The sequence below is a fragment of the Gekko japonicus genome, unplaced genomic scaffold, assembly GCF_001447785.1.
Source record: "Gekko japonicus isolate JY-2015 unplaced genomic scaffold, Gekko_japonicus_V1.1 scaffold176, whole genome shotgun sequence".
NCBI classification, from domain to species: Eukaryota; Metazoa; Chordata; class Lepidosauria; order Squamata; family Gekkonidae; genus Gekko; species Gekko japonicus.
The window spans coordinates 959,544-985,172 of NW_015160840.1; the positions used below are offsets into that span (position 1 = coordinate 959,544).

A 25,629-nucleotide genomic window follows, 5' to 3' on the forward strand; every position below is an offset into this window, starting at 1 on the left:
GACCGGGACCATTGGGGGCCGGGGGGGCTTCGCGGGGCTTCCTCGCACTCCTGCCAGACTTGCAGGTCCACCGCTTATAAATGCCTGGATTTTCTGTGTATTTTCCGTAGCAATGTGGTCATCTGCCCCCATGCTTGGTTTATAGCTGGTTTTGGTTTATAGCTGGTTTTGGTTTATAGCTGTTTTTTCTCCCTGGAATTGCCTACCAATGTTCCCTCTAAGCTGTGGAGTCTTGTGAGCAAAATTTCTACTTTGTGAGCCACTGGCATTAAAGCTGTGAGCGAGTGATTTGGCTACTGCATCAGTTAGTTTGCCTCTGGAGCCCTCCTTCCTGAGTGAAGAGAAAAATATGTGAGCCAGAGGCTTAAAAGCTGTGAGCTAGCTCACACTAACTCAGCTTAGAGGGAACACTCCTGGTAACTGGAATGTGAATAGCTACGTATTTTGTACTTCATCTATTACCAAACAGCTTTCCTTTTTGGCACTCTGGTACTAGGTCTTCACTGATGTGCTTGTTGTTGCTTTTCTCTCAACAAACCAGTTACTGAAAATAGATAAAATTGTGTTGAACTTCTATCCTTTTTACCTGACATGGGTGGTTTGCTTGTTTCCCCCCACATGTGCCATCAGATAGGCTTGCTAGCTCTGAGTTGGCAATACCTTGGAGATTTTGGGGGTGGAGCCTGAGTGGTGGGTTTAGATTCAAAGGAATTAGCTGTGTTATTCTGTTGCTGCAAAATAGTCCAAGAGTTCAAATAGCACCTTTAAGACTAACAAATAGCACCTTTAAGACTAACCTTTAAGACTAAGACTAACTGAGCGGTGGGTGTGGCCTTATGACACACTTCCGGTGATGTCAGGAGGTGTGGCCTTATGACACACTTCCGGTGATGGCAGGGGGTGTGGCATATGCTAATGAGTTATGCTAATGAGTTCCCCTAGCTCTTTTTCTATTAAACGACCCCTGCAAGCAATTAATCATATTTAATGGGTAACGCTGAACACAATGGGATTTATTTAAAAATAATATGCACATCTTGGGATAATGGGCTGTCTGGTGTTTGTAGTGATGTCTGTTTTCTCTCCCCCCCATCCATTTTAATTTTGGGTATATGTATATATACCTACCCTCTGAATGCAAGATGCCATGCAGCTAACAAAGTGGACTCAGACTCATGAAAGTCACAAGACTCTTACAATGCGGTCCTAAGAACACTCTCCTGGGTGTAAGTCCCTGAGTAGGATTCTAAGCAGGTCTGCTGTTAGTTGATTAGGAATAGGATTATTATGTAAGAGAAAATATAGTATTTACTCCAATGCAAGACTAGGTTTTTTCCTCAGATATGCCATTGAAAAAAAGAAGTTGGGTTACATTCACATTTAAATTACAGTTTTATAGTTCTTTCATTCTTCACCCTGATAATTATCTTGTTTTATCTTTTTACATTTCACACAAGCTCCTCATCTTTGATATTAGAACTTATCTTATTGATGCATGAATCAGGCCTGTAGCCAGGATTTTTTAAATTTGAGGGGCCTTTAAATAAGTCGGGGGGCACCCTGCAGACACACCCCAAGGGAGCACCACATATACAATAAAAAATTGGAGATCACAGGGGCTGGATGGGAAGTCAGGGGGCCTCGGCAGTAAGTTGGGGGGGGGGAAGGCCTCAAGATGCCCCACTGTAGCTACGGGCCTGGCATGAATGCCTCTCTGGTGTCTCCCTTCTGTCCTGCTACATACTGTTCTCCCAAGTCTTCTCCATACCGCTCACTAGGCCTGGAAGTCCTCTCTCCACCTTCCCTCTCTTTCTTGAAATCATTCCTCATAACCCATTCTTCCCGAAACATACTCATACACTTCACTTCAATATCTCCAGTCCTCAATTCAGTCCTGTTCTATTGCACTTAAGAAATATAATCTTTACACCACAAATTTCCCAGGTCACATACCTACATTACACCAGTTCGTGCATGGTGCCGGACTTTCCCCAACACTTTTACAGTTTTAACGCCTGATTTTATTGTTCTATACTTAACGTTTATAACCCGCTGGAAGGGTGGGAAAGAAATTGGACCATATAAATAAATAAATAAATAAATAACTCTTGACAATCTAGAGCAGCTTCGGGTACTGTCCTCTGCCTTGCATGCCTAATAGTGTTTACTTACCCGTCTAGTATTTTACTTCTTTTTTTTTAAGGATTCGTATTTTTATGGTAATTTTATCTGCTTGGAATTTTTTCCTCAAGTATATTTTCAGTATTGCAGAATATCTCTTTCCTGGTAAGCATTGCATTCAGTGTATCATGTCTAGGCAGCATATGAGAGCTAGTTAACACAAACAGCAAAGGAGATGCTGAAACTCTTCCTGAACCGTACCATTTCAGATTATGGGCATGAGAACCACACAACTGGCAAACCCTTCCCAAACATAGAAAACTAGTTTGTAGGGAGCTACTCCACTCTTCTCCCTGATGTACTGGCTTTGGGTCTCCATTCTCCATGGAATTCTTTTCTTCATGGGGAAGCAATTGATAATATGTAATTATTAAACATTGAGACTTTATTTACTTCACACATAACCCACTTTTCTCATTCAGAAGGCACATCACACAATTAAAAACAATGCAGTAGGAACATTTTAATCTAATTAAAACAATGCACATAAGGGCAATATAAATATACAAGTGGGAACCCACAAAGACTTATGGGAGGCATCTCATTTCCTCCCCCCCCCACTACTTCTTTCCCTTTCCTGAAAGCTCCCATAACCTCCCTCAACCCTATTCCTGCTTCCTTCTCTTCTTCCCACCCAATAGCCAACCAACATTTATCTACCCCTCTGTTTTCAGCTCCCCCCTCCCTGCAGCCTCTACTAAGGAAAACTATGGCCCAGTTGTGCGGTGCTGGCCATTGAGCCAGGCCCACTTGCATGGTAGGGAACCCTCAATGACTTGTGGGGGAGCACCTCACATTTTCCCATTTCCCCCTCCTTGCACTATTTCCTCTTTCTTTCCTCCAGGCAGCCCTGATATCCTCCCCTTCCCCTGCCTCATTCTCTCCTTCTCATCCATTCACCAACCTACCTTTTATCTGCCTCCCACCTCCAGCTATAGTTCTTATTCATTTACTTCCTTTACTAGCAGTAAAGCCCGTTGTGGAAATAAATACAACGAGATCTAGAAAGAGGCTCTGGGGGAGTGCTCTGGCTTTGGGCAAACAGTGTCATTTTGCTGTGGTGACCTCAGCAGGGTATAATGACAGAGTCCACTGTTTTCTCCAGAGGAACTGATCTCTGCTCCCTGAAGAGCAGTTGTAATTTTGAGTGATCTGTAGCTCTCACCTGGAAATTGGCAACAATTGTTACCCAGGATGAAATGGCTGGTTTGGAGGGTGGAGTCGATGGCATTCTACCTGTCTGAGGTCCCACCCCTCCGCAAACCCCACCCTCTCCAGGCTCCACCCCTAAAATCCCCAGGAATTTGCCAGCCTGGAGTTGGCAACCCCATCTCCTTCGCAGCTAACCATCAACCTACCATTATCTGCCCCTTTGACTTCAGCTGACTTCCGCCCTCCCTTCTGCAGAGCAATTGTAATTTTGAGTGGTCTCCAGCCCTCACCTGGAGATTGGCAACAATGGTTCCCCATGAGGGACTGAGTGGTTTGGAGGGTGGAGTCTATGGCATTGTACCTGTCTGAGGTCCCCCCCCTCCTCAAACCTCACCCTCTTCAGGCTCCATCCCTCAAATCTCCAGGAATTGCCCATCTGGAGTTGGCAACCCTATCAGGACTGGCCCCAATGTGTTTTCTCCCAAAGGCCAAAGTAGGTGACAGGACCAAGCTTAGTTGCCTACCAACAGGCATTGATGGGAATGTAGGGTTGCCAGCTCTAAGGAGGGAAATACCTGGAGTTTTGGGGGGTGGATTCTGTAGTGGGCAGCATTGGGCGGGGTGGGGGGGCGGAAGGACTCAGCAGGTATAATGTCATAGGGTCTACCCTCCAAAGCAGCCATTTTCTCCAGGGGAAACTGATCTCTGTCATCTGGAAATCAATTGTAGCAGTGGGAGATCTCCAGGTCCCACCTGGAGTTTGGCAACCCTAGGGGAAAGTGTGCTGCACAGCAGGGGGTTGAAGAGAATGGTTTGATGGGTGCTGGGCCAAGATTGGCAACAATAGTTCCCCAGGAGCAAATAGCTGGGTTGGAGGGTGGAGTCTATGGCACTGTAACCTGTCTGAGGTCCCCATCTCCCCAGGCAGCTTTTAAAACATGATCCTGGGACCTACACACCACCAGACATTCCAACTGCCTTGCAGGGGGGGGGAGTATGAGGTGTGGAATGGAGTGAAGTCCAATCAGCTTCCATATGCAAAAGACCTTGAAGGTTCCATATGCAACTGACATTCCAACTGCCTTGCAGGGAGGGGGGTGAGTTTGAGGTGTGGAATGCAGTGAAGTCCAATCAGCTTCCATATGCAAAAGACCTTGAAACGCTGGGCGGGACTGCACAAAGCAGCCAGTCAACCCAGCCAGCGTCTTCTGACTGACAGTTCAAGCGTCCATACACTAAAGGGGCCAAATTTAGAATGTTCATATAGAATGTTTTTACTCAATTATATATAAGGAGAGATACCACACCATTCTCCACAGAGGCGACCAAAGCAGCTTACATTATCCTCCTCTCCTCCCTTTTATCCTCACAAGCATGTGACGTAGATTAAGCTGAAATTATGTGACTGGGCTCAAAATCACCCAGTGAGCTTCAACACTAAGATGGGGATTCAGATCAGGGTCTCCAAGAACCTAGTCTGAAGTTCTAACTGCTACACCTCACTGGCTTTCATAGGGTGGCTGCTGTTGAAACAGTAGCAAGCAGCCAGGCTTAGTTGAATCATGCAAGTCAGGAGGCATCAAGTGGTTGCCTAGCAAAGCTACAGGTGCTCTTTTAATTATTATTTTTTGGGGGGGGAGGGTTTCTAACCCCACAAATGTATTTTGTTTAGATTTCACATTTTTCTGCAAACCTATGGTGTTTTTCAGGTTTGCAGAAAGATCTGCCTTGCCCGTTCACAACTCCAATGACAGGATTCAAGTAACCTCACATTTGGCCAACTTGGCTATTATAATATACAAGAGGGGATCCACAAGGAACTTGTGGGGAAGGGACATCCCATTCCCTTGTCTTCCCCTCTCCCCCATCCCTTCTTCTGTCACTCATGCCCCATCACGTTCTGTCTCCTTTACCCTTTCCTCTGTCACTCATGCCCCCTTGCTTCTATCTCCCCCTGCCCCCTTGCCACCCCCCCATCCTTCTCCCTTGTAACCCAGACTCAAACCATTTGTCCTCTCTGCTGCCCTGAAGGGAACAATGATGGCGGTGGTGGCGGCTCCTGTCCTTCCCCTCCCCTGCTTGCCTCCAGCCAGCAGAGGACCATTGTTTGCCAGGAACCTATGGGAGTGGGATTCCTTGTCGCATCGATGGAAGGGAGTGGTTGAATGCAGCAGTGACTCCTCCTCCTCCTCTTTCTCCTCCACTTCCCTGAGCTTCCTGTTGGGGAATGCAGCTGCAGTGAGTACTGCCATGGTTGCAACACTGTCACCCGAGGGAGGCAAGCCACAACTCCTGATCCCTGCCCCTACTCCCTCCAAGTTGGGGGCAACCCGGGACTCTTCTTCTCTGCCTGAAACTTAGCCAAGGGGAAGCAGTAGCAATAGTAGTTGCTGGCAGTCTTGTCATTGTCTTCCTCCTCGTCATCTGCAGCACCTTGACAGCATCTTCCCATCCCACCCTCCTCCTTACACACCTGCCTGCATTCAGAGAACAGTTCTCTGTACCTGCACAGTCTTCTGTTTTGTTTTCTTTTGTTTTAAACCCTTTTAGTAGGGCTGCGGTGGCTCAGTGATTAAGATGCTGAACTGCAGGCCAGAAGGTCGGTAGTTCAGCAGTTCAAGACCTCAGTGCCGCATGATGGAGTGAGCTCCCTTCTCTGGCTCAAGATCCTGCCAACCTAGTTCGAAAGCAAGAAAATGCAAGAAGATAAATAGGTACCGCTTTGGTGGGAAGGTAACAGCATTCCGTGTGCCTCGGCGTCTAGTCATGCTAGCCACATGCCCACGGAAACGTCTTTGGACAGCGCTGGCTCTTCGTCTTGGAAACGGTGATGAACACTGCACCCTAGAGCTGGATTCGACTGGCTTTTGAGCAAGAGAAACCTTTACCTTTAGTAGCTTTAGGATTCCCCCAGGTTTGGGGAAAACTCTGTCAATGTGGCCCTGATCCACAGATTTAGCTATCCACAGACGGGGCCCACATATAGATATTAGATATATAGATTATAAGGACCATTAAATACATACACTAAACAGTGCAAACCAGATTGAAAAATTAAGAACAACACACTTCAGAGAGTATGGAATATACAGTGACCTGCCTAACATTTTACAGATGTCACAGTCCTGTTCCTTTTACAGGAATACCCTCCAGAACGTATCTGCAGAATAATAAAAGGTCACAGTCCTCTGCAGGCTGGCCATTCTAGCAGGTGCGAGTCACAACAGGGAAAGCTCAGGAACTGCTGCTCTTATCTATTTTTATTATCGGAGGCTTCTTTCAAGGAGCACTGCATATCAGGATGTCCCATCATCTTTAAATCTATCCTGTAATGAAGGCAAAGGTAGCGAGCAGAAGCAAGTCCTCTTAGAAGTAAGTTATTCACTGGGGTTTACTCCCAAGAAAGCGAATTTAGGATTGACGCTGAAACTGGGAAGTAATGACTTGCTTAATGAGCTACGTGACGCTTTGGTTGTCATTTTAATAGTTCAACAGCATTTTAAGGAACCTAGTGCCCAAACCAAAGGGATTTTTTTTTAGCAAGACACTTTAAGAATAGTTGCTTAAAGCAACTGAGAGGAAGAAATTGCTGAACATTTCTTGAAAGAAACAGTACTGCAAGACAAGCCAGGTGGCCACTAGATCACTTCTCTGCACTTCTACAAAGACTGAGGAGCACCCCTCTTCAGGGAATGTTTCTGCCTCCCCACAAGAGCAAAATCAAAAGGTTGGCGAAGGAACCAAAAAGCATTTTAAACACACAGCTTAAACAGGCACAAAAATGTTAAGGATAAACTGGAGGAGAATTTTCACAGGAGAAGCCAGTGGTGGTCTTCAGCTGCTCAGAACCATCCGCACCAGCTCTTCATAGTTAATCCACCCACTGCTGTCTTCATAGCCAGCGACCAGCACTTCCACTTCTTCCTCAATCATTTTCTCCCCCATAGTGAGAAGAATACTGTGCCATTTCCCTGTTTGTCAAAGACCCTCAGCCCCTTTACGTAATCCTCAAAGCTGCCTTGATCCTTGTTCTTTGCAATGGTTTGCATCATGGGCAGGAACTGTTTGACGCCTACAATTTTCAAATTCATTTCATCACTCTTGGGGTTCCTCAGAACTCAGCGGTTTGATCTTCTGTGAAGTCACACATTGTTGCTGCTCTGAGAGTTCTTCTTTGTTGCAAGCTGATCATTCCCTCCTCGGAATTATTTTATTGATAACATTTCATTGAACATTTGGTAACTTGTTAAGGTATTTTGGGGGGGAGGGGATTGGACTGGTGTTCAGTACATGACACTAGGCACATAATCCTAGAAGAGCAGCTTTTTTTGTACCTTGCAGCAAAATTAAGCAGGAGGTGCATCTGACAAAGTGCACCCTAGCTCACAAAAGGCCCAGATTCAAATTCTCTTCTACCATGAAAACTGGCTGGGTGCCCCTGGAATTACAGCCCATCCTCCCCACTACAGAGGTCAGTTCCCCTGGAGAAAAAGGATGCTTTGGAGGGTGGACGCTATGGCATTGCATCTCACTGAGGTTCCTGTCCTCTCCAAGCTCCAACCACAAACCTCCAGGAGTTCCCCAAACTGGATCTGGCAACTCTACCCTCCCATCCGCTGCCGGTGGCCAGGGTGGACCTGGCACCCTACCAACCTACCTTGTTGTAGGGATAAAATGGAGGAAGAGAGAACGACGTTGTAAAGCTGCTTCGGGTCCCCGTTGGGATGAAAAACGGGGTATAAATGTTTCAGTAAAGCCCCACTGACCTCAATGCAACTTATTTCCAAACATGCGCGGGATTGAGCTGCAAGGCAAAAGAACTGATACAATATTGTTGCAAAAAAACCCCACCCAGCCGCTTTTCCAAACTGCGAAACTACAGAGCTTATTTTAACATTACCCCCCCCCCCCCCTCCTGTTTTCGTTGTCCCTCCGCTTCTCTCGCCCTTCTTTCATTTCCCCTCTGCTCTCTGCCCCGGAGCCTGCGGCGGCTTCGCGTTCTTGACAAAGACGGAGGTATATTGTCCCTAGCGGCGCCCCGTCCACGCCGCGGCTGTTAGAGCATCATCATGGCGACGGCGCTGCTGCGGGAGCTCTCAATGTCAGCCGCTTGGGCAAGACACCTCGCGCGGGGGGCAAGAGCGGGAGCAGCCGCCGGCGGGGTCTCCTCGACTCCGGCCAGGTACGTGGGGCAGGGGAGGAGCGCGGCTGGATGGGGGGGGGGGAGAGTTTAGGTCCCCCTCCTCTTGGGCTTCGGGGTTTGTGGCTTCCCTGGACACCCTCCCCCCCCTCCTCTCTTATTGCCCCAAAGATGCCCCCCCCCCCCGTTTCTGTGGATCGTCTGTATTTAGGAAGGGCGCAGTTCGGAGGCTGAAAGAATGCGGGAAGGAAGCAGCTTTGCTTTTAAGGGTAAAAGCCACCAAGAGTCTTGTGGAAGCCTTGGATAATTCAGTAGGTTGGCAGCGCCATCTGCCTACTCGGGAGCAAGCCCGATGGGGGGAGCTTACTGCTAGCCAGTAAGGGTGCGTGCATCTGTGTTGAGTCCTAAACACACGCGGGCCTGCACCTTTTTCTAGTTACCTGGTTGATGTTCAGTTGGAGGGTTATAATATATAGGGGGGGGGGGATACTTAACTTGCCACACACATAAACAATGGAGAGAAAAGGTTGTAAAATGCAAATATAAGCTTATGACATTTCTGTGTGGTGCCAAATTGTATACAAAAAAAGAACGGAGTGATCCATTTGCGCAGCAGTTGTCACGGTGGTAATACTAGCTTTCTAGCTATGCTGAGGTAGTGTAACTGTTGTTGTGGGAAAGCAGCCCATAATTTCAAAACCCAGTTATTGTGATGATAATTATTTATTGATGTTGGTTGCTATGCCAGATCATCACTGAAGCTTATTATCCTCTTCCCCACATACTCACTAAACCTTTTCACATCTGTCTTTCACCTCTCTCTCTTTTGAACATCATGTGATCTGTGACAGTGACTAGCTAGAGATGCTGTTTCCAAGCCAGCACAGTCCTATAAAACTGGCAGGCTACTGTTTTTATCTTATCCAGCAGCATGACTTGAAAGAGCACACAAATTCCAAAGATTTTGGAAAAGCAGAAGTGATTTTAAAATAGAAGAGTAGTGCTTGTTTAAAATCTAGGAAATCATCACTTTTTAGGCGTGTATATTATGTGTTTGCTGAACATTGGGATAATGGTAGGTTACTGTAGCTGCTTCTAAAACAGATCTTATTTGACAACAAATTCTTGTGGAACTTTCAAAAGGGAGCACTGAATATGTTTAGAAATATAGATATTAAGATGAAAATGTGAGTTTATTGCACACAGTATTTTACTTTTTAAAGAACAGCATGTAATGAATGATTGCTGATTTTATTGAAGATGGCTTCTAAGATTTGAAGTGGGCTATGTTTATAATTTTGAGGTTTCGCAGTTGTGTATGCATAGAGTTTCAAACTCGTAACTAGTCAGAAACTAGTGTCCATTTGGTTTAAGCAAATGATTGCTTTCTGCCACGTACCACAAAGCAAAAACATGTCCTTGCACCACCAGCCAATCTGATGGATAGGGGAAAGAAAGAGTTGAGAAGCCCTTATTTCAAGCCCTAGGTATGGCAATGGGTATGGAAGAAGAAAAATATTAATTGAGGATCCTCAAAATGGGTGTTTTCCTTGCTTTTTGGCCCACGTTGTTGCATTTTTAAATGAACTGAGTATTCCAGTTTCTTGTCACCCGTTACTTTTTTATGTCCCCGATGTACTATAGGGGAAACACTTTTCCTATAAACCACTAATAGCCCAATCCTATGCATAACTACTCACAAGGCAGTTGATATTAATGGGCTTGGGCAAGGCAGTCTCTGCATAGAATTGGGCTGTAAGGAACAATTCATCCTGAAGCACCTCAAATATACTCTTGCCATTAAAGCTTTATGTCCAGTTGGTACCCAAAGTGTTCTTTGATGAAAATGTTGGATCAGAAAATTCACTATGAAATGTAGGTCCATATGATGCTGTTTCACAAATCAGAATATGTGTGACCTGCTCCAGAACAGAATATAAGAAGTAGTTCTTCTGGAAATGACAGTACATATTGTGGTGCTTCAAAGATAATATGCATGTAGAATGCTATGCATGATTAAAGTCACGTTGTAACAGTGGCATTTACAACCTAGTAAATATGCATAAGCTTCCATAGTTTTTATGAGCGGCTGTGATTCAGACATGGAGAATACAGAAGGTTTGAATCCCTGTTACCTCCATATAAAATCTCTTTAGTAGGTGTTTGAGGAGGACCTTTCTCTGCTTGCACCTTAACAATACTTGCAAGATGGACCAATGGTCTGATATAAGACAACTTCATATGTGTTCATATAGTAAACATACACAGATAGACTGCAATTGGTTTGTTTTCTAATGTAGTGTGTATGTAAATCCTAATGTTGTTACAGATCAGTATGTAGGAAGCAATCACATTTTCATTAGTTTGATGTTATTACCCACAGACTGGAAGAATACATCTTTGCACAAATACGAAAAGGGGCCCAAAAACTTCCTTGGCAGCTGTTTCCAAGATTGTTAAATGATTCCTGCAGCCCCAGTTTTTCTTTATTCTAGCTATAGGTTTTCAGAACATTTGTTCTGCTTCATTCTTCTTCTAAACCTATTAGGGAGCTAATGCATTAATGTGGCTTCCCTATTATTATTTAAATTCATCCAAAATTATTTTTAAAAAAGAGAGATCATTTTGTTGCTCCAGTCAGCACAGGTCTTGATCCATGAGTTATGTCAATAGTTCTTTTTTAGTGTTCCAAAGACAGTGTTTGCTCATGGCTGTGCACAGTGTGAGAGTTGCACACCAATATGTTCTGCAGGATTCCAAAGAATCCCAGGTTTCTTTTCTTGGCAGAAATACTGTGCCACTAAAATACTGCAGTTAAGTGGGTTGCTTGTGCAGTTGGTCCTACTCTGGATCCATTTCATGATACAATTTTTAAATTTCACTGACTGGAAATTGCTTGGAAGTTGTGCGGCATTGATGAGAACTTAATTTCGTAAATTCCAAAGGCTCCGCTGGTGTTACAGCGAGCCAGTTTGGTGTAGTGGTTAGGAGCACGGACTCTAATCTGGGAGAACCGGGTTTAATTTTCCACTCCTCCACATGCAACTGCTGGTGTGATCTTGGGTCAGTTACAAGTTCTTTCAGAGCTGTTCTCTCACGAGCAGTTCTCAAGAGAGCTCTCTCAGCCCCACCTACCTCACAGGGTGTCTATTGAGGGGAGAAGAAGGGAAAGGAGATTGTAAGTCGCTCTGAGACTCCTTCGGGTAGTGAAGGGTGGGGTATACAATCTCTTCTTTTTCTCTCTTACTTGATCTGAATCTCATATGGATCTTTCTTAAAGCAAGTAAGCCATTTTAGCAATTTCTGTGTAGTATATGAGTTGATAAGATTGAAACCATCCTTGAGGAGAAGCTAATATACAGTTTTGTAGAATAATGCAATTAATGTTTCTGGGCTGAAGTCTCTGCTACTTCATCTCCACATGACACATGTCAAATCAAAATGCAAATATGTTTCTGCTGCATTCAGATAATCAATTTCATGATCATTTCAGCAAACTTCCCACATATTCCATAATATCATAATTGTCTACTGTTTTTCTTTTGCTCCTGATAGCTGCATTTTCTTCAGCAGATAAACAGTCTTCTTTGCAAGACATATTACTTAACCAGCCATTCTGTTGCTGCAGGAATCTCAAGAATGTTATTCATTACAAAGCACATATTTGATTGTCAGTGTGAGAAACCTCAGTTCTTTTCGTAAGGTCAGTCTGAGTAGCCAAAGAGAACTGGCTGTTTCAAGCAGTATTTGAAATTTATTCTTCAGTCAGTGTGATTGTTGGCAATGCAAATATGTATTGCAGATCTTTTATACATTTCCAGTCAGGTTTTCAGGCTGAAGTGGCATCATACTCCCTTTAGATTTAGATAAAGTGAGAAGAGCTCTTTCCAGGTTGCTTTTATTTGTATATACTAACCATGTTCTACAGTTTAGAAAAATGCTAGTTCAGATTGGGGGGCGGGTTGCTGTCAAGTTGCAGATGCCTTATGCGATCCTGTAGGGTTTTCAAGAAGAGACGTTCAGAGGTTTGCCGTTGCTTGCCTCTGCTTTGCGACCCTGGTACTCCTTGGTGGTCTCCCATCCAAATAATGATGAGGGCTGATCCTGATTAGCTTCCAAGATCTGACAAGGTTAGGCTAGCCTGGGCTACCCAGGTCAGGGCAGTTCAATATACTGCTTTTTAAGAAAACAGGCAAGCAGCTATCTCTTTTGACGTTTCAGACTTTAAAAACTTCAGGCCTGTTAGTACTAAGCCATTAGAAGAAGAAATTGTGTCTTAATTGTATGTTTCTTTCCATGAAAGAAGCAGATTAAACTTTCAACAACTCCTTTAAGAGAGTCTTTATTTATTTAAAACATTTGTATGCCCCTTTCCTACTGCAGTGCTCTTGAGATAGTTTTCATATGAGGTAAAACAATAAAATTGACATAGACGGTGGAATAAAAATTGTAAAAAAAATCTGCTGCACAAACACAGCAGTTCACCGTTTTATGGACAGCACATCTTAATAAAACCAATTTAAAAACATATAGAAGATAGAATGATTGGAAAAATCAGGGCAAGGACCATATTGGTAGAAATCAAAATAACAAACTAAATATCTTTACACCCTTGCCTCCAGACCCTTTACCATAAAGCTTTGTTTGTAAAATTTACTCTGGTGCTTTTTGAAATAGTGTTGTTAAAAAGTGCATTTGTATCCCCTTCTTTCCCCCCTCATTATTATTCTTCCTTGTCATAGGTAAGCTAAATGAGCTCCCAAAGGTTTCTTCGAAGGCTGTGCTTGAGAGAGACTAATACTGCATCCTGAAATTAGATATCACTTTGTTTCCATATATGAGATTGTGTCTTTATGGCTCCCTGTGATTTTGGCTTGAACTTTAAACAGAACATTGTCTGTTCCAGAGATTAGTAGAGTCAGCTCCTTGACAGTTGAACCTCTAATATCTTGAATAAATCTGAATTACAAGAGTGTGTGGATCCTTGGGGAGAAGCCTCTGCTATGCCGGCATGCAGTGCAACAAGCACAGTCCCCCTCACCCATAGCTGTCCATGTGTTTATTGGTAATCTGGTGTTATGTTATATTGTGCTCCATTTTCACAAGCCTAAATCTTTGTCATCTAAAACTCTCAATCTACAAGCCTCGTCTTTCAGTATGCTTTTCAAAATAAGTGAACAAGACTTAATTTATTGATCACCCAGCGTCTTTGATTTTGATGAGCTACTAAGGCATGCAGTCACCACACACAAGAATGTTTGAGTTAGTTGGCCAGTAGTCTTTAACGTTGCGCATTTCTAAACTGAGGTTCTGTACTTGAAATTTTTTGTGTCTAGCTGTTTGTTTTTCCTTCCCATACGTTTCAAAATAGGCTCATGCCCTATAACTCTCGGAAAATATTTGAATGTCGTTGCACTGTTTAAAATGTACTGCATGACATCAGCCATCTTTTAAATATGAGGATGTCTCCACCCCAGTAATATCTAAAATTTATAATATTCAGTAACATTTTGAAACAGTGAAAGATCATAGCCTTTCCCAAAGACAGAGGTGGGTTGTGGAACGTTAGCTTTTTCATTCCTCCCAGTTCTGGAATTAAACCCTTTGACTTTTGTACTACTCTGTGATAATAAAAGCACGCTTGTTGGTCACTGCGGCTCTTGGTATGGTCTGAATAGATTTGTGTGGGGAGACATTTGACATTTCAGAAAACACAGTCGGGGCAAAACTTAGGTCACCTGTGGTTTTTGCAGATTTGTAATCCTTCCACCCCCGGTCTTCTCCCTGTTCCCACCAGTCAGCCCACAAAACCAGAATTCCAGCACCAGTCAAGAGTTAAGAAGATGCTGCATGAGCATAATTGATTGTTCTGTTAGATTTGTTAGATTTGAACTGTGGTGGCTCAAGTGGTTAAGACGCTGAACTGCAGGCTGTGGAAGGTCGGTAGTTCAGCAGTTCGAGACCCGGGTGCCGCAAGACAGAGTGAGCTTCCCGTCTCTAGTTCCAGCTCCTGCCAACCTAGCAGTTCGAAAGCAAGAAATTGCAAGTAGATAAATAGGTACCACTTCGGTGGGAAGGTAACAGCGTTCCATGCGCCTTGGTGTTTAGTCATGCCGGCCACATGACCACGGAGACGTCTTCGGACAGCGCTGGCTCTTCGGCTTTGAAACGGAAATGAGCACCGCAACCCTAGAGTCGGATTCGACTGGCTTTCGAGCAAGGGAACCTTTACCTTTACCTTTTTTAGATTTGTTTGCTAACACTTCCTAAGCGAATGCTTCTGCTGTTGCAGGGTAGATTTGAAATAACGTCATGAATGTCAGATTCAAGTCCAGGAGCACCTTCGAGACCAGTGGGATTTTGGGGGTGTAAGTGAAGAGAGCTTTGATTCTTGACAGCTTATCCCCTGGAAATCGGGTTGGTCTCGAAGGTGCTGCTGGTCTCTGATCTAGCTGCTATGCTAGAGACCAACATGGCTGCCCTCTGAAATCATCACAGCTGTCTGTCATCTTATTTGTACAGCAGTGCCTTGAGTGTTATCAGCAGATGGCTTTCTTTCACTCAAGGTGTTACAGCCTTACTGTTTTTCATAAGTTAATTGTATGAAAATTATATAGTGGAGGTAGAGCTGTCTAAGCATATCCTGCCGGAGTAGCTTAAAGAGGGGATCTTTGTGCCCTGCGAGTTTTACAACACCCATATTCCTCAGTTTAGGATCAGCAGTCATGTACCTAAAGGGTCATGAGTTCAGTTTTAAAAAAAACAGGTGAACTTTTTGTAGTGATTAGCTTTGATATGTGATACCAAGGAGCTGCCTGACCTTTGTCTAGTAACTTTAAAATTAGTTTTAATTTGGTATTTATTTAGGCACCAGATGAGCGACATCTGTGTATTTCCAAGTCACTGCTCTCTTGGGAGGCAAATATTGTGAATTCACCTGTCCATGTCATTTGGATATATAAACGTCGGGTACCTTTTTGCTTCAGTTTAATGGCTTCAATATATCCTTCTTGCCATCTTCATTTCAAGTATGTGTTTTGAAACCTTTAAAATGGTTTGTTTAGAGAAGCATAGTTTCAGGCATTCACAAATATAATCATGCGGGTTTGCAAACTGCCTAGTCGCCTATGATGAGTAAAAAATACTTACAAGCAGGAAAACTCCAAAGAACAGATCTGTGCTGCAGATCTGTAGTGCAGATATATGGTCAGGCGCTTTAATAAAACTGGTGTGTGGGGGGGTTTCACCCCCATATTTTTTTTCTTATATGTAGAAATAATATGTCACTGATGTGTGAATATGTAATTTATAATGGAGCTTTCCTTCTCTGTTAGACTTTCCAGCCTGCACATTGGCATGTTGTTCTTTAGAGTCGTGCATATATTGCTGTACACTTACAGTGACAAAAAAGAGAGTAAGATACTCTCTGATCACACTCTAAATTTGTGAAGATAGTGAGGAGCAAGTGTGAGATAGTGTCTGAGTATATGGGAGACCCAGATTCGAATCCCTATTCTACCATGGAAACTTGCTGGATGACTTTGAGCCAGTTATACGGCCTAACCTACATCACAGGGTTGTTGTGCAGAGAAAATGGCAACAAAGGAAAACAGTGTAAGCCACAATGGAACTTCACACCAAAATCATTGTGTGTTATGGGAGGACGAGTGCCCCTTTCCCTCAGTTCCCTGAAACCAACAAAGAAGCCCATGTAGCAGGGAAAAATCATGGATTGCTCACAGTGGGGTCAGGAGGGAGAGAATGTGTGCCTGCACAGAAGGCTCAATTGAAGAACAGCTAGGTAAGTACAGCCCTGTTTTCATCATCAAGTCTGTCTGTGCAGTCACATATTGGCAGAATAGCAAGGTCACTTTCTAAGGTGACGGGTGTGATGCTGTTAAGCAAACAAGCTGTGAAGAACTGCTTTCCCAACTGCAGCATCACGTCTGGAATTTGTGTCCACAGGGTGGTGGCGTATAAAAGTAAAAATGGAAAAACATGTGGTGGCAGGTTTTGTCAAGCGAAGCTTTGTGGGAAAATGCTGCAGAGGATGCTTGAGCTCTTGAAGAGTGTGTGCAACGCATGGGTGACACCAGCTCCGGTGTAGCAACGTCTGATGGCGGCAACAATTCACCTCAAGCATGTCTGAGAGGAAGCCTCCTTTCCTAGCATAGAGCCCACGTAGTATAGGAAAAGGGGTGAATATCTGCAGAAAACCTGAATTCCATTCTGCTAAAGCAATAAAACCCTGACCTGAATAGCCCAGGCTAGCCAGATCTCGGAAGCTAGACAGGGTTGGCCCTGACTAGTATTTGGATAGGAGATCTCCAAGGAAGACCAGGGTCGTAATGCCGGAGGCAGGCAATGGCAAACCACCTCTGAAGTCTCTTGTCTAGAAAACCCTATGGGGTCGCCATACGTCAGCTGTGACTTGACAACATTTCGTATCAAAGCAATAGAGCCCCTCAGACATCCAAGTTGTGAAGTGTATGTTCAGAGTCATGGGGTTGTTTTTTAAAAAATATCTGTAAGCCAATATGCTGTGGTAGGTGAAACCGAGACACCATCTTGCGAGGAAAGGAAAGGCTTGGGTAGAACTGCTTGTGTGGCCATGAACTTGCTGACTCTTTGGGCAGAAGTGGCAGCTGCCAGAAAAGACAGTCTGACGACACAGGACACATGGCCATGGCCTCAAATGGTTTATACATTAAATGGGGTGAAACTAAGGAAAGAATCCAGTGAGGTCCAGTCACTGGTGGAAACAATGTAAAAATTCCTTTCAAGAACTTTTTGGGAAGATAGTGAGTGAAAACAGATTTTCCCAATAGAGTTGTGAAAACTAGAAAAGGCTGCTAGCTTTTTGGTGGGCAATTTTGAGGTTTTATTTTCGGATGAGTTATGCCTGCCTGAGACAACTATGACTTCCAGTGCAAAAAGTGGTGGGAGGGTGTCTGGGGATTGCGTGGGCCAGGATATTCTGGGTCTCTTCATGTTTGATAGAGCAAATCCCATGACTATCCTGGTGGCTAATTTTGATGCTTCTAGCTTTAATTTCTGAGGAGTTACGCATGCCGTGGACAGGTCCTTGTATTATTAGTGATTCCTTTATTTCCCTCTCTGCACTTTACTTTGATGTAAATCAGACTGAAACCTACAGCTCTTATTTCGAAGTAGCTATATTTAGGATTGGGCTGGTAGTTACATGTTTTTATGGAGAAGCGCACAAAAAATTGTTATAGTGATCTTGGTGTCTTCCTTCAGTTGACCTAGAATGGTGTAGCTGTTTAGGATTGCACTGTAAATCCATTAATCCATTGTTTCCGATCAGGTTACAGAATATATTAGTCAAACATGAAGTGCCTATCTCTGTGGTTTATGGACTATTGGCATGTTTATCCATGCACTATGCCTTCCGTGGTAATTTAGAACTGGTCTCCTTAATTTGATGAATAATCTAGAGTTGGTGACCCTTCAGTCAGAAATTAGCAGCTCATCTCGAAGTTAATAGTGGGAGCAGAGTAGAATTTGAGAGGCACCCCCACAGATCACCTTCCAATTTTGCCATTTTTAATCAAACTGCCTTCCCTGCAAAGACCCTTAAATGAGTAAACAATGATTTTCTGTGTCAGTGACTCCCAACCTGTAGCTTCAAAGTCTGTTGAAAGATTCCACAAAGTCAGAAAGATTGCCCGCCCCTCCCTCCCTCCGGCAGTGAAATTACTTGGGAATGGATGCTGGACTTCGAGAGGAAGAACCTGGCCGGACTGCTGGGCCCCTCCCTCCCTCCCTCCCTTCCCCCAATATTATTTTAGTAGCTAATCTACATTTCATCAATGTATAGTCTTTAAGCCATTCTGACCAGAATGAAAGAAGTCTGTACTAAATAGGAATAATTAGTGACACCATCACTCACAACTAATTCTCTTAATTGTCCCTAAAAATGGAGAGTGAGGTGTGTGCGTGTAAAGTGCTATCAAATCACAACTGACTTATGGCCACCCTGTGGGGTTTTCAAGGCAAGAGACATTCAGAGGTGGTTTGCCATTGCTTGCCTCTGTGTAGCAACTCTGGACTTCCTTGCTGGTCTGCCATCCAAATACTAAACAGGGCTGACCCTACTTAGCTTTCAAGATCTGATGACTAGCCTGGGCCATCCAGGTCAGAGTGAGATTTGTTGTTGTTCAGTCGCACAGTCGAGTCCGACTCTTTGCGACCCCATGGACCAGCTCCCTCCAGGCCCTCCGGTCTTCCGCCATCCTCTGAAGTTTGCTCAACTTCATGTTCATTGCATCGATGACACTGTCTAACCATCTCATCCTTTGCCGTCCCCGTCTTCTTTGACCTTCAATCTTTCCCAGCATCAGGGTCTTCTCCAGTGAGTGCTCCCTTCTCATTGGGTGGCCAAAGTATTTGAGCTTCAGTTTCATTATCTGGCCTTCCAGGGAACAGTCAGGGTTGATTTCTTTGAGGATTGACTGATTTGTTCTTCTTGCAGTCCAAGGGACTCTCAAGAGTCTTCTCCAGCACCATAGTTCAAAAGAATCTATTCTTCGGCGCTCGGCCTTCCTTATAGTCCAACTCTCGCAGCCATACATGACTACTGGGAATACCATTGCTTTGACCATGCGGACTTTTGTTGGCAGGGTGATGTCTCTACTTTTTATCATGCTGTTATCATGGGTAGTGAAGGGCGAGGTATAAATCCAATCTCTTCTTCTCTTCTTCTTCTAATACACTTTGGGTCTCCATTGGAGAGAAAGGTGGGGTATGAATAAATAAAATAAACTGGCTCCACAATTATGAAAATGCACAGACATGTGGAACCACCATCCCCAAATTGATTCCAGCGCTTGTGGATTGACTCCTAAGAAAATCAGGAGTAAGGCAAGCATGTAGAAAAGCCCAGTGTGAACAGGCACAGATGAACACACGACCTTATGTGCATCCACCCTGTTAATGGGGCCCGTTCACCACAAACAAATTGACAATGTTCCTTGCAGGACAGCAAGAATTTCCACGTAGCTGGGGTGGGGTGCGGGGTGTTGTCCTCTCAATAGGCAGGTCTGTGAGTTTGGTTGGTCTTTCCTAGTCCTGTGTTTTACTTGAGAAGCCGCACTGTGAAACGCATTGAGTCAGATCCCTCAAGGCAAAAGGAAGCTATTATGAAGGAAAAAACACACCATAAGTCTTCAATCAGAATTTTAAAAAGACTAAGTTTCTAGAGGAGAAATGGTGTGGAAAGTTAACAAGATCTTGGCTGGTGACCGGAATTCCTTCTTTGGGATTGGAATGTATACTGACCTTTTCCAATCCTGTGGCCACTGTTGCGTTTTCCAAATTTGCTGGCAAATTGCGTGCAGCACTTTAACAGCATCATCTTCTAAGACTTTGAATAGCTCAACTGGAATACCATCACCTCCACTAGCTTTGTTGTTAGTAATGCTTTCAAAGGCCCATTTAACTTCACATTCCAGGATGTCTGGCTCGAGGTCAGTGATTATACCGTCGTGGTTGTCAAGGACATCGAGGTCTTTCTTGTATAGTTCTTCTGTGTATTCTTGCCATCTTTTCCTAATCTCTTCTGCTTCTGTTCTTTGCAGCATTGGACTTTCCTTTCACCATCAGACACATCCACAACTGAGCGTCCTTTCGGCTTTGGCCCAACCGCTTCACTATTTCTGGAATTACTTGTACTTGCCCTCTGCTCTTCCTCAGTAGCATATTGGACACCTTCCGACCTGAGGGGCTCATCTTCCGGCGTCATATCTTTTAGCCTTTTGATACTGTCCATGGGGTTTTCTTGGCAAACATACTGGAATGGGTTGCCATTACCTTCTCCAGGTGGATCACGCTTGGTCTGAGTTCTCTGCTGTGGCCTGTCCGTCTTGGGTGGCCCTTCACGGCATAGCCCACAGCTTCACTGAACTACACAAACCCCCTCGCCACGACAAGGCAGTGATCCATGAGGGGGCAGAGTGAGATACTGACCAATAATTGAGAAGATTGTAGGCATCAGAGGAAAAGGTGTCTGTGCGTTGTGGAGAAGGAGAGTTTAAAAAGTCTTCTCCTTAGGGAAATTGGTGCTTTGCCTTCTTGCAATGATGCATTTATAATACTAAAACATGGAGACTAACAGTGAAGTACTAAACTCTATGCCCTTCTAAGCCGCTTTGACTTCAGTGGGTTTAGAGTACATAGTGCTGCACTCTAGAATACTTACATTAGTAAGTAAGATTAATTTGTATATATCTGATTAACACCGATTTCCAGGATGTATCCTGCAAGCATCTCATTCTTTGTTGCTCTTCAGACTAATCCTTAAAACTTTACCAAGATGTTGACTTGGTAATCTTATACTACCTTCAACAGATTATTGGGGGGAAGTTGGAATCCATTGAAGGAGAGATACTCAGTGAATTCCAGTACCCCTGCAAAAGTCTATTGGGGAAAAGTCTGATTATAACTCTCCATGGAGACTCAGTGAGTGTTAATGAAACACAGATTTTTTTCCCCCTCTGTATTTCTTTCCATTATTTATGTATTATTTATTTTTACCCTGCCCTTCTCCTGCAAAGCAGGGGCCAAAGTGGCTCACAGTAAACAATCACTACTCTGGTGATGGAAAGTGCTGTCAAATCACAGATGACTTATGGCGACCCAGTAGGGTTTTCAAGGCAGGAGAAGAACAGAGGTGGTTTGCCGTTACCTGCTCCTGGGTAGCAGCCCTGGACTTCCTTGGTGGTCTACCATTCAAGTATTAACCATGGCCAGCCCTGCTTAGATTCTGAGATCTGACAATATCGAGCCATCCAGGTCAGGGCAGACTATCCTACCATATGATAAACAGTGTACAAAAACACTCACATGGCATGGATTGGGTCACAGTCCTTTCCTCCAGACAAAAGTTCTTTCAGGTCCTCAGGCACAGATAACATTGTCACTTAGCTGGTTCCAGTGGGAAGCCTGTTGATGATCCCAATCCCTGTCGTTGATCAATGGACTGCGGGGGGGGGGGGGGGGGGGAGAGTGGAGGAATGGTGTCAAGCAATGTCTTTCTGTTTCTGTTTGAGAATAGGAGGTGATGTCATGATGGTCTTGGAGTTTTCTAATCTGTATGGTTTTTACCATAAAGATTAGAAAAATCCAAGACCATCATGATTTAGTGACAAGGAGTGATGTCCTTGCAGTCTAGGCACAGAGGACGCTGGGCCAGCAGCTGGCCTCCTTCAGCCAGTACTGGAGCTCCCCCTCGTCTCTGGCCATCCTGCAGCTAATTGATGGGGTTCTGGGGCCCAGGTGGAGGAATGGTCATTTGGTTTGGGGAGGGGGGCTGCAATGAGGAGACGAAATCACCTCTGATCAGTGTAGCTGTTCTGACACAAGATCAGGTATTACAAAAAAATCTGGACACACATGACTAAAACAGATAAACAAATATAGATAAACCTTATATTTGTTTACAAGATCAAGTATTAACATGATGGAAATCTCATTTCAAAAATGGATAAGCTATAAACCCATTCTGTTCATTATCGACAACAATAAAGGAGGTAGATAGCTTTCATAATGATCTCTGAGAAGACCCAGTCAACAGAAAGATAAGTCTGGTTAGGTTAGGCCAAATTTTAAAAATATGCATGGAGCATTTTTTTTAATACCTGAGAAGAACAGAATCTATGGAATACAGAGCAAACTATAGATGAAAAGGTGCTGTCATTCCATTCATCCAAGACAACAGGATGTGCAGCGTCAGTAACATCTTATCACCACAGCTTCTATTGGTTAAAGGCTGCAATGAGGAGAAGAAATCACCTCTGATCAGTGTAGCCCCATCCTACACGTGGTCCTTTGATTTCAGGAACGGGCTTTCAGGATGTGTGTAGGGACTAAAGGACTGTAGGGGAATGTGGGAAAACTCTGTATGCCTTCCACTGGTATATTGTTGGGTTCAAGTGTCCGTATTTTTAACACCAGCTTTCAAACAGATATGAAAAATAAACATCCATTGATAATGTACCGGATGAATTGTAGATACTTGTATTAACTGAAGGAAAATACTCAAGAATGCCCAGACTTGTGGGCACTGAATATCTCATATGCATATGAATGCCTTATGCACTTACACACTTGCATTCTCCATTTCTCTTGCTAAACCATGGAATAATAATTGATTTCCACAAGAAATGCTGCACTGAAGTAGCATATCTTGCCAACTGGAGCTACTGGGCTAATAATTGTGTATGATTTGAGCCCAGTCCCACTTGGCTCTCATACAAGGAGCAAGGGCCAGGATTTTAAAAGCAGTCTATGGCAATATCTTAGCACTGCTATCGCTCTGCTTCCAGTTCTGCTGCATTTAGCAGAAGTAAGCTCTTTGATGGAAGACAAATCATGTGCAACATCAGATGCGTAGTAATGTGCAACATAGCTTGGATGAAAGCTCTCAGTGCAAAGCAGTCCTCTTTGCAATGACCAATTCCTGAGAGAGATTCTTTGTCCTCACAGACCAAACTCCAGTTGTCTTTTGTCTGGCCCTAGGAGGCAGATAGTGACACCAAATGTCTTTCTTATCTCGGGATTAGCATTTCTGTTGGTCTCTTTGCAAAGGGCAAGTAGCAGTTCTTCACTGTCAATGAGTTTGCTAGACTCAATCAGAAACCTGCCCAGTGACATGCTATGGTAGCCAGGTACATGGTGGGGCGTCTCTCTTCTCTGCCCATGCCTTTTTGTTACTAGTGGTCATTGCAGTAGTGCCTCGTTTTTGCAGGATCATTTCTTCCATTGAGGTAATAATTTGTAGATGTAATTAGCATGACTCATAGATACCATTGTTTCGTTTCATTTCAAGCTCCTTTCCACCCAGACTTGGAGTAAGAGAAGGTGCAACCTGCCTGATAGACTGGTTTCACTTTGTGTTGTATTTGGCAGCTGTTCAAACAAATGCAAACGAGATGCTTCCAACTTTGGAAGTTTGTCACAGTTGTTAATGTGATGTTGAGGAAAAGGTGGCTTGAGATTTCTGGAAATTTTGGAAGATATGCAAAATACCCCCCCTCTTTTAAAATTGAATTGAAATGTATGCAATACTTCCATTCCTATGAAACTGAGATTTCTTCTAAAGGTTTAACAACATGAAATGCATTGTTTATAACATAGTGTATAAAATTGTACTATTTGGCATATTTATAGAATTTAATACTTGAGAAATAGTTGCAGGGAAAAAAGCACGCTACAAATCTAATGAATAAACTGGTACACCCTATGCTGCCATAGCACATATATCTTTAGTTTTTATTATCTGAAAGGTAGGAAAAAATAAAAGTTGAAGGTAGAAACAGATTCTCTAGCAAACAAAACAAAGTGTATTCTTTGGATAGACTCTCATGGAGTCATATTAGATGGTTTGGATATTAAGGTAAACTTTATAGCATTTAAAATATTGGACATTTTAATAATTATACATTATTAAACACATTGTACTATATTATTTGTTGCCAAAATTATTTAAACAAAACATGAAAATGCCGTATATGTCTACAACATAAGAGGGGTTTTTTCTGCCCAGTGCTCCCCCAAACTTTCCTGTTTATCCACTTGAAAAATTGAGAAAGTCCTCAGATTTCTTCATGTTGTACATTTGGAAGGAGTGAAATGCTTTGTCAGACAAGGTTTTTCTCACTCAAAAAGAGAAGATACTTCATAAGAGGGGTGTTTTTTTTCCAGTTCTAACCCAAATTACCCAATTTTTACTTTGGAAAAATTGAAAAAGTCTATACATTTTTTTATACTATACCTTTTGAATGTGAAATACCTTGCCTTGAGATGCATTTTACTCATTTTTTAAAAGAGAAAATATTTTGTAGGAGTTTCTTTTCAGCATTGCTCCACATTTTTTTTTTGGGGGGGGATTTCTGAATCTTTCTGGGCTTTTTCCCTGTGCACTTAAGCCCGATCTCAGAAGTGAAGCAGGGTCAACCCTGGTTAGTACTTGGAAGTCCAGGGTTTCAATACAGAAGCAGGCAATGGTAAACCACCTTTGTTCAACTCTTGCCTTGAAAATTCTACAGGGTTGCCATGAGTCAGCTGCAACTTGAGGGCACTTTACATGCACACACATCTCTGAGTGTGACTCATAGTAGTGTCAGCATCTTCAAATCACTGCACTGTACAACTTCAGTATTCATTGTTAAGAGACAGGAATTGATGATAGCTGTTTAAAGTACAAATGGTTCCGCAAATTCACATTTAGATAATGTTCTATTTTTGGCTTTTTGAAGCTGGGTTTTTGCTTGGGCTTTCATTTTTGCGAGGGAGAGTAGGGGAACCTACTGTCCCTCTGTCTCTCAAGCTATTTAGATTATACTCATACCACATAGCTGACTTTCACATATTGTGAGATGCTCATGTAGCACTGTAATGTATGCCAGGAAGAAAGCTATGGCATCTGTCCTGCTTTCTAGCTTATGTAAGTACTTAAACTGTTCACAAGTAGAAAGTCTGCTTTATCTACTAAATTTGCTGCTCTGACCTTAATTAAAAAAAAATCTTTCCCCACGGACCAAGTGTTTTTGGTTTTTCTTTCTTTCAGATCAATAAATTAAAAGCATGGGTTAAATCCAGCAAAAGGGAGGAGCGGCTGTTTTTCAAAGGCTTGTTCAAAAGCTGTTAGAAGAATTAATTGCAACGTTCCGCCGAATATTTTGTATAGCGGGTTTTTTTTGCTTCCACTTCCACAACAGCCTGCTCAACCTCTCACACAGGTGAAAGAGCCTGTGTGAACTTAATCTTGTTTTTCTTTTCTGGTGCTCTAGTGGAAGGTGGAAAACAGTCCTTCTGTGAGCGGAAGATGACTTCCACTGTTAGGAAGGGTATCGTTTAGATCCAGCTCAGTGTTTGAACGGATGTACTGATAGTCCAAGGATAGTGTGGATTTTTCTGCAGAGGCAAGTGATTTACTCTGCAGAGGCAAAATCCTGGAAATGATTATGTAGATCACTTGTAGAGGAAGGAGTGCATCAGAAGAAACTGGCACAGGGTCTTATCTGTTTGTTCAGAATCTGTGCATCATCCTGTCCCATTGTGAAACTGTTGTTTATAGTCCTGCCGCTAAACCGTATAATCACCAACTGAACTGGTAAGAGGCAAAGTCATCCCCC

General features: G+C 43.4%; 1 protein-coding gene across 1 annotated transcript in view; it reads left to right on the forward strand.

Moving 5' to 3' along the window:
- The first annotated feature begins 8,353 nt into the window (after positions 1 to 8,353).
- Positions 8,354 to 25,629, forward strand: part of NDUFS4 (NADH:ubiquinone oxidoreductase subunit S4) — a 54,983-nt gene continuing 37,707 nt past the window's right edge. Inside the window, exon 1 of the mRNA XM_015419071.1 lies at positions 8,354 to 8,515. Coding sequence (XP_015274557.1) covers positions 8,403 to 8,515 — 113 coding nt within the window. The 5' untranslated portion in view covers positions 8,354 to 8,402. The remainder of the gene's footprint in view (positions 8,516 to 25,629) is intronic.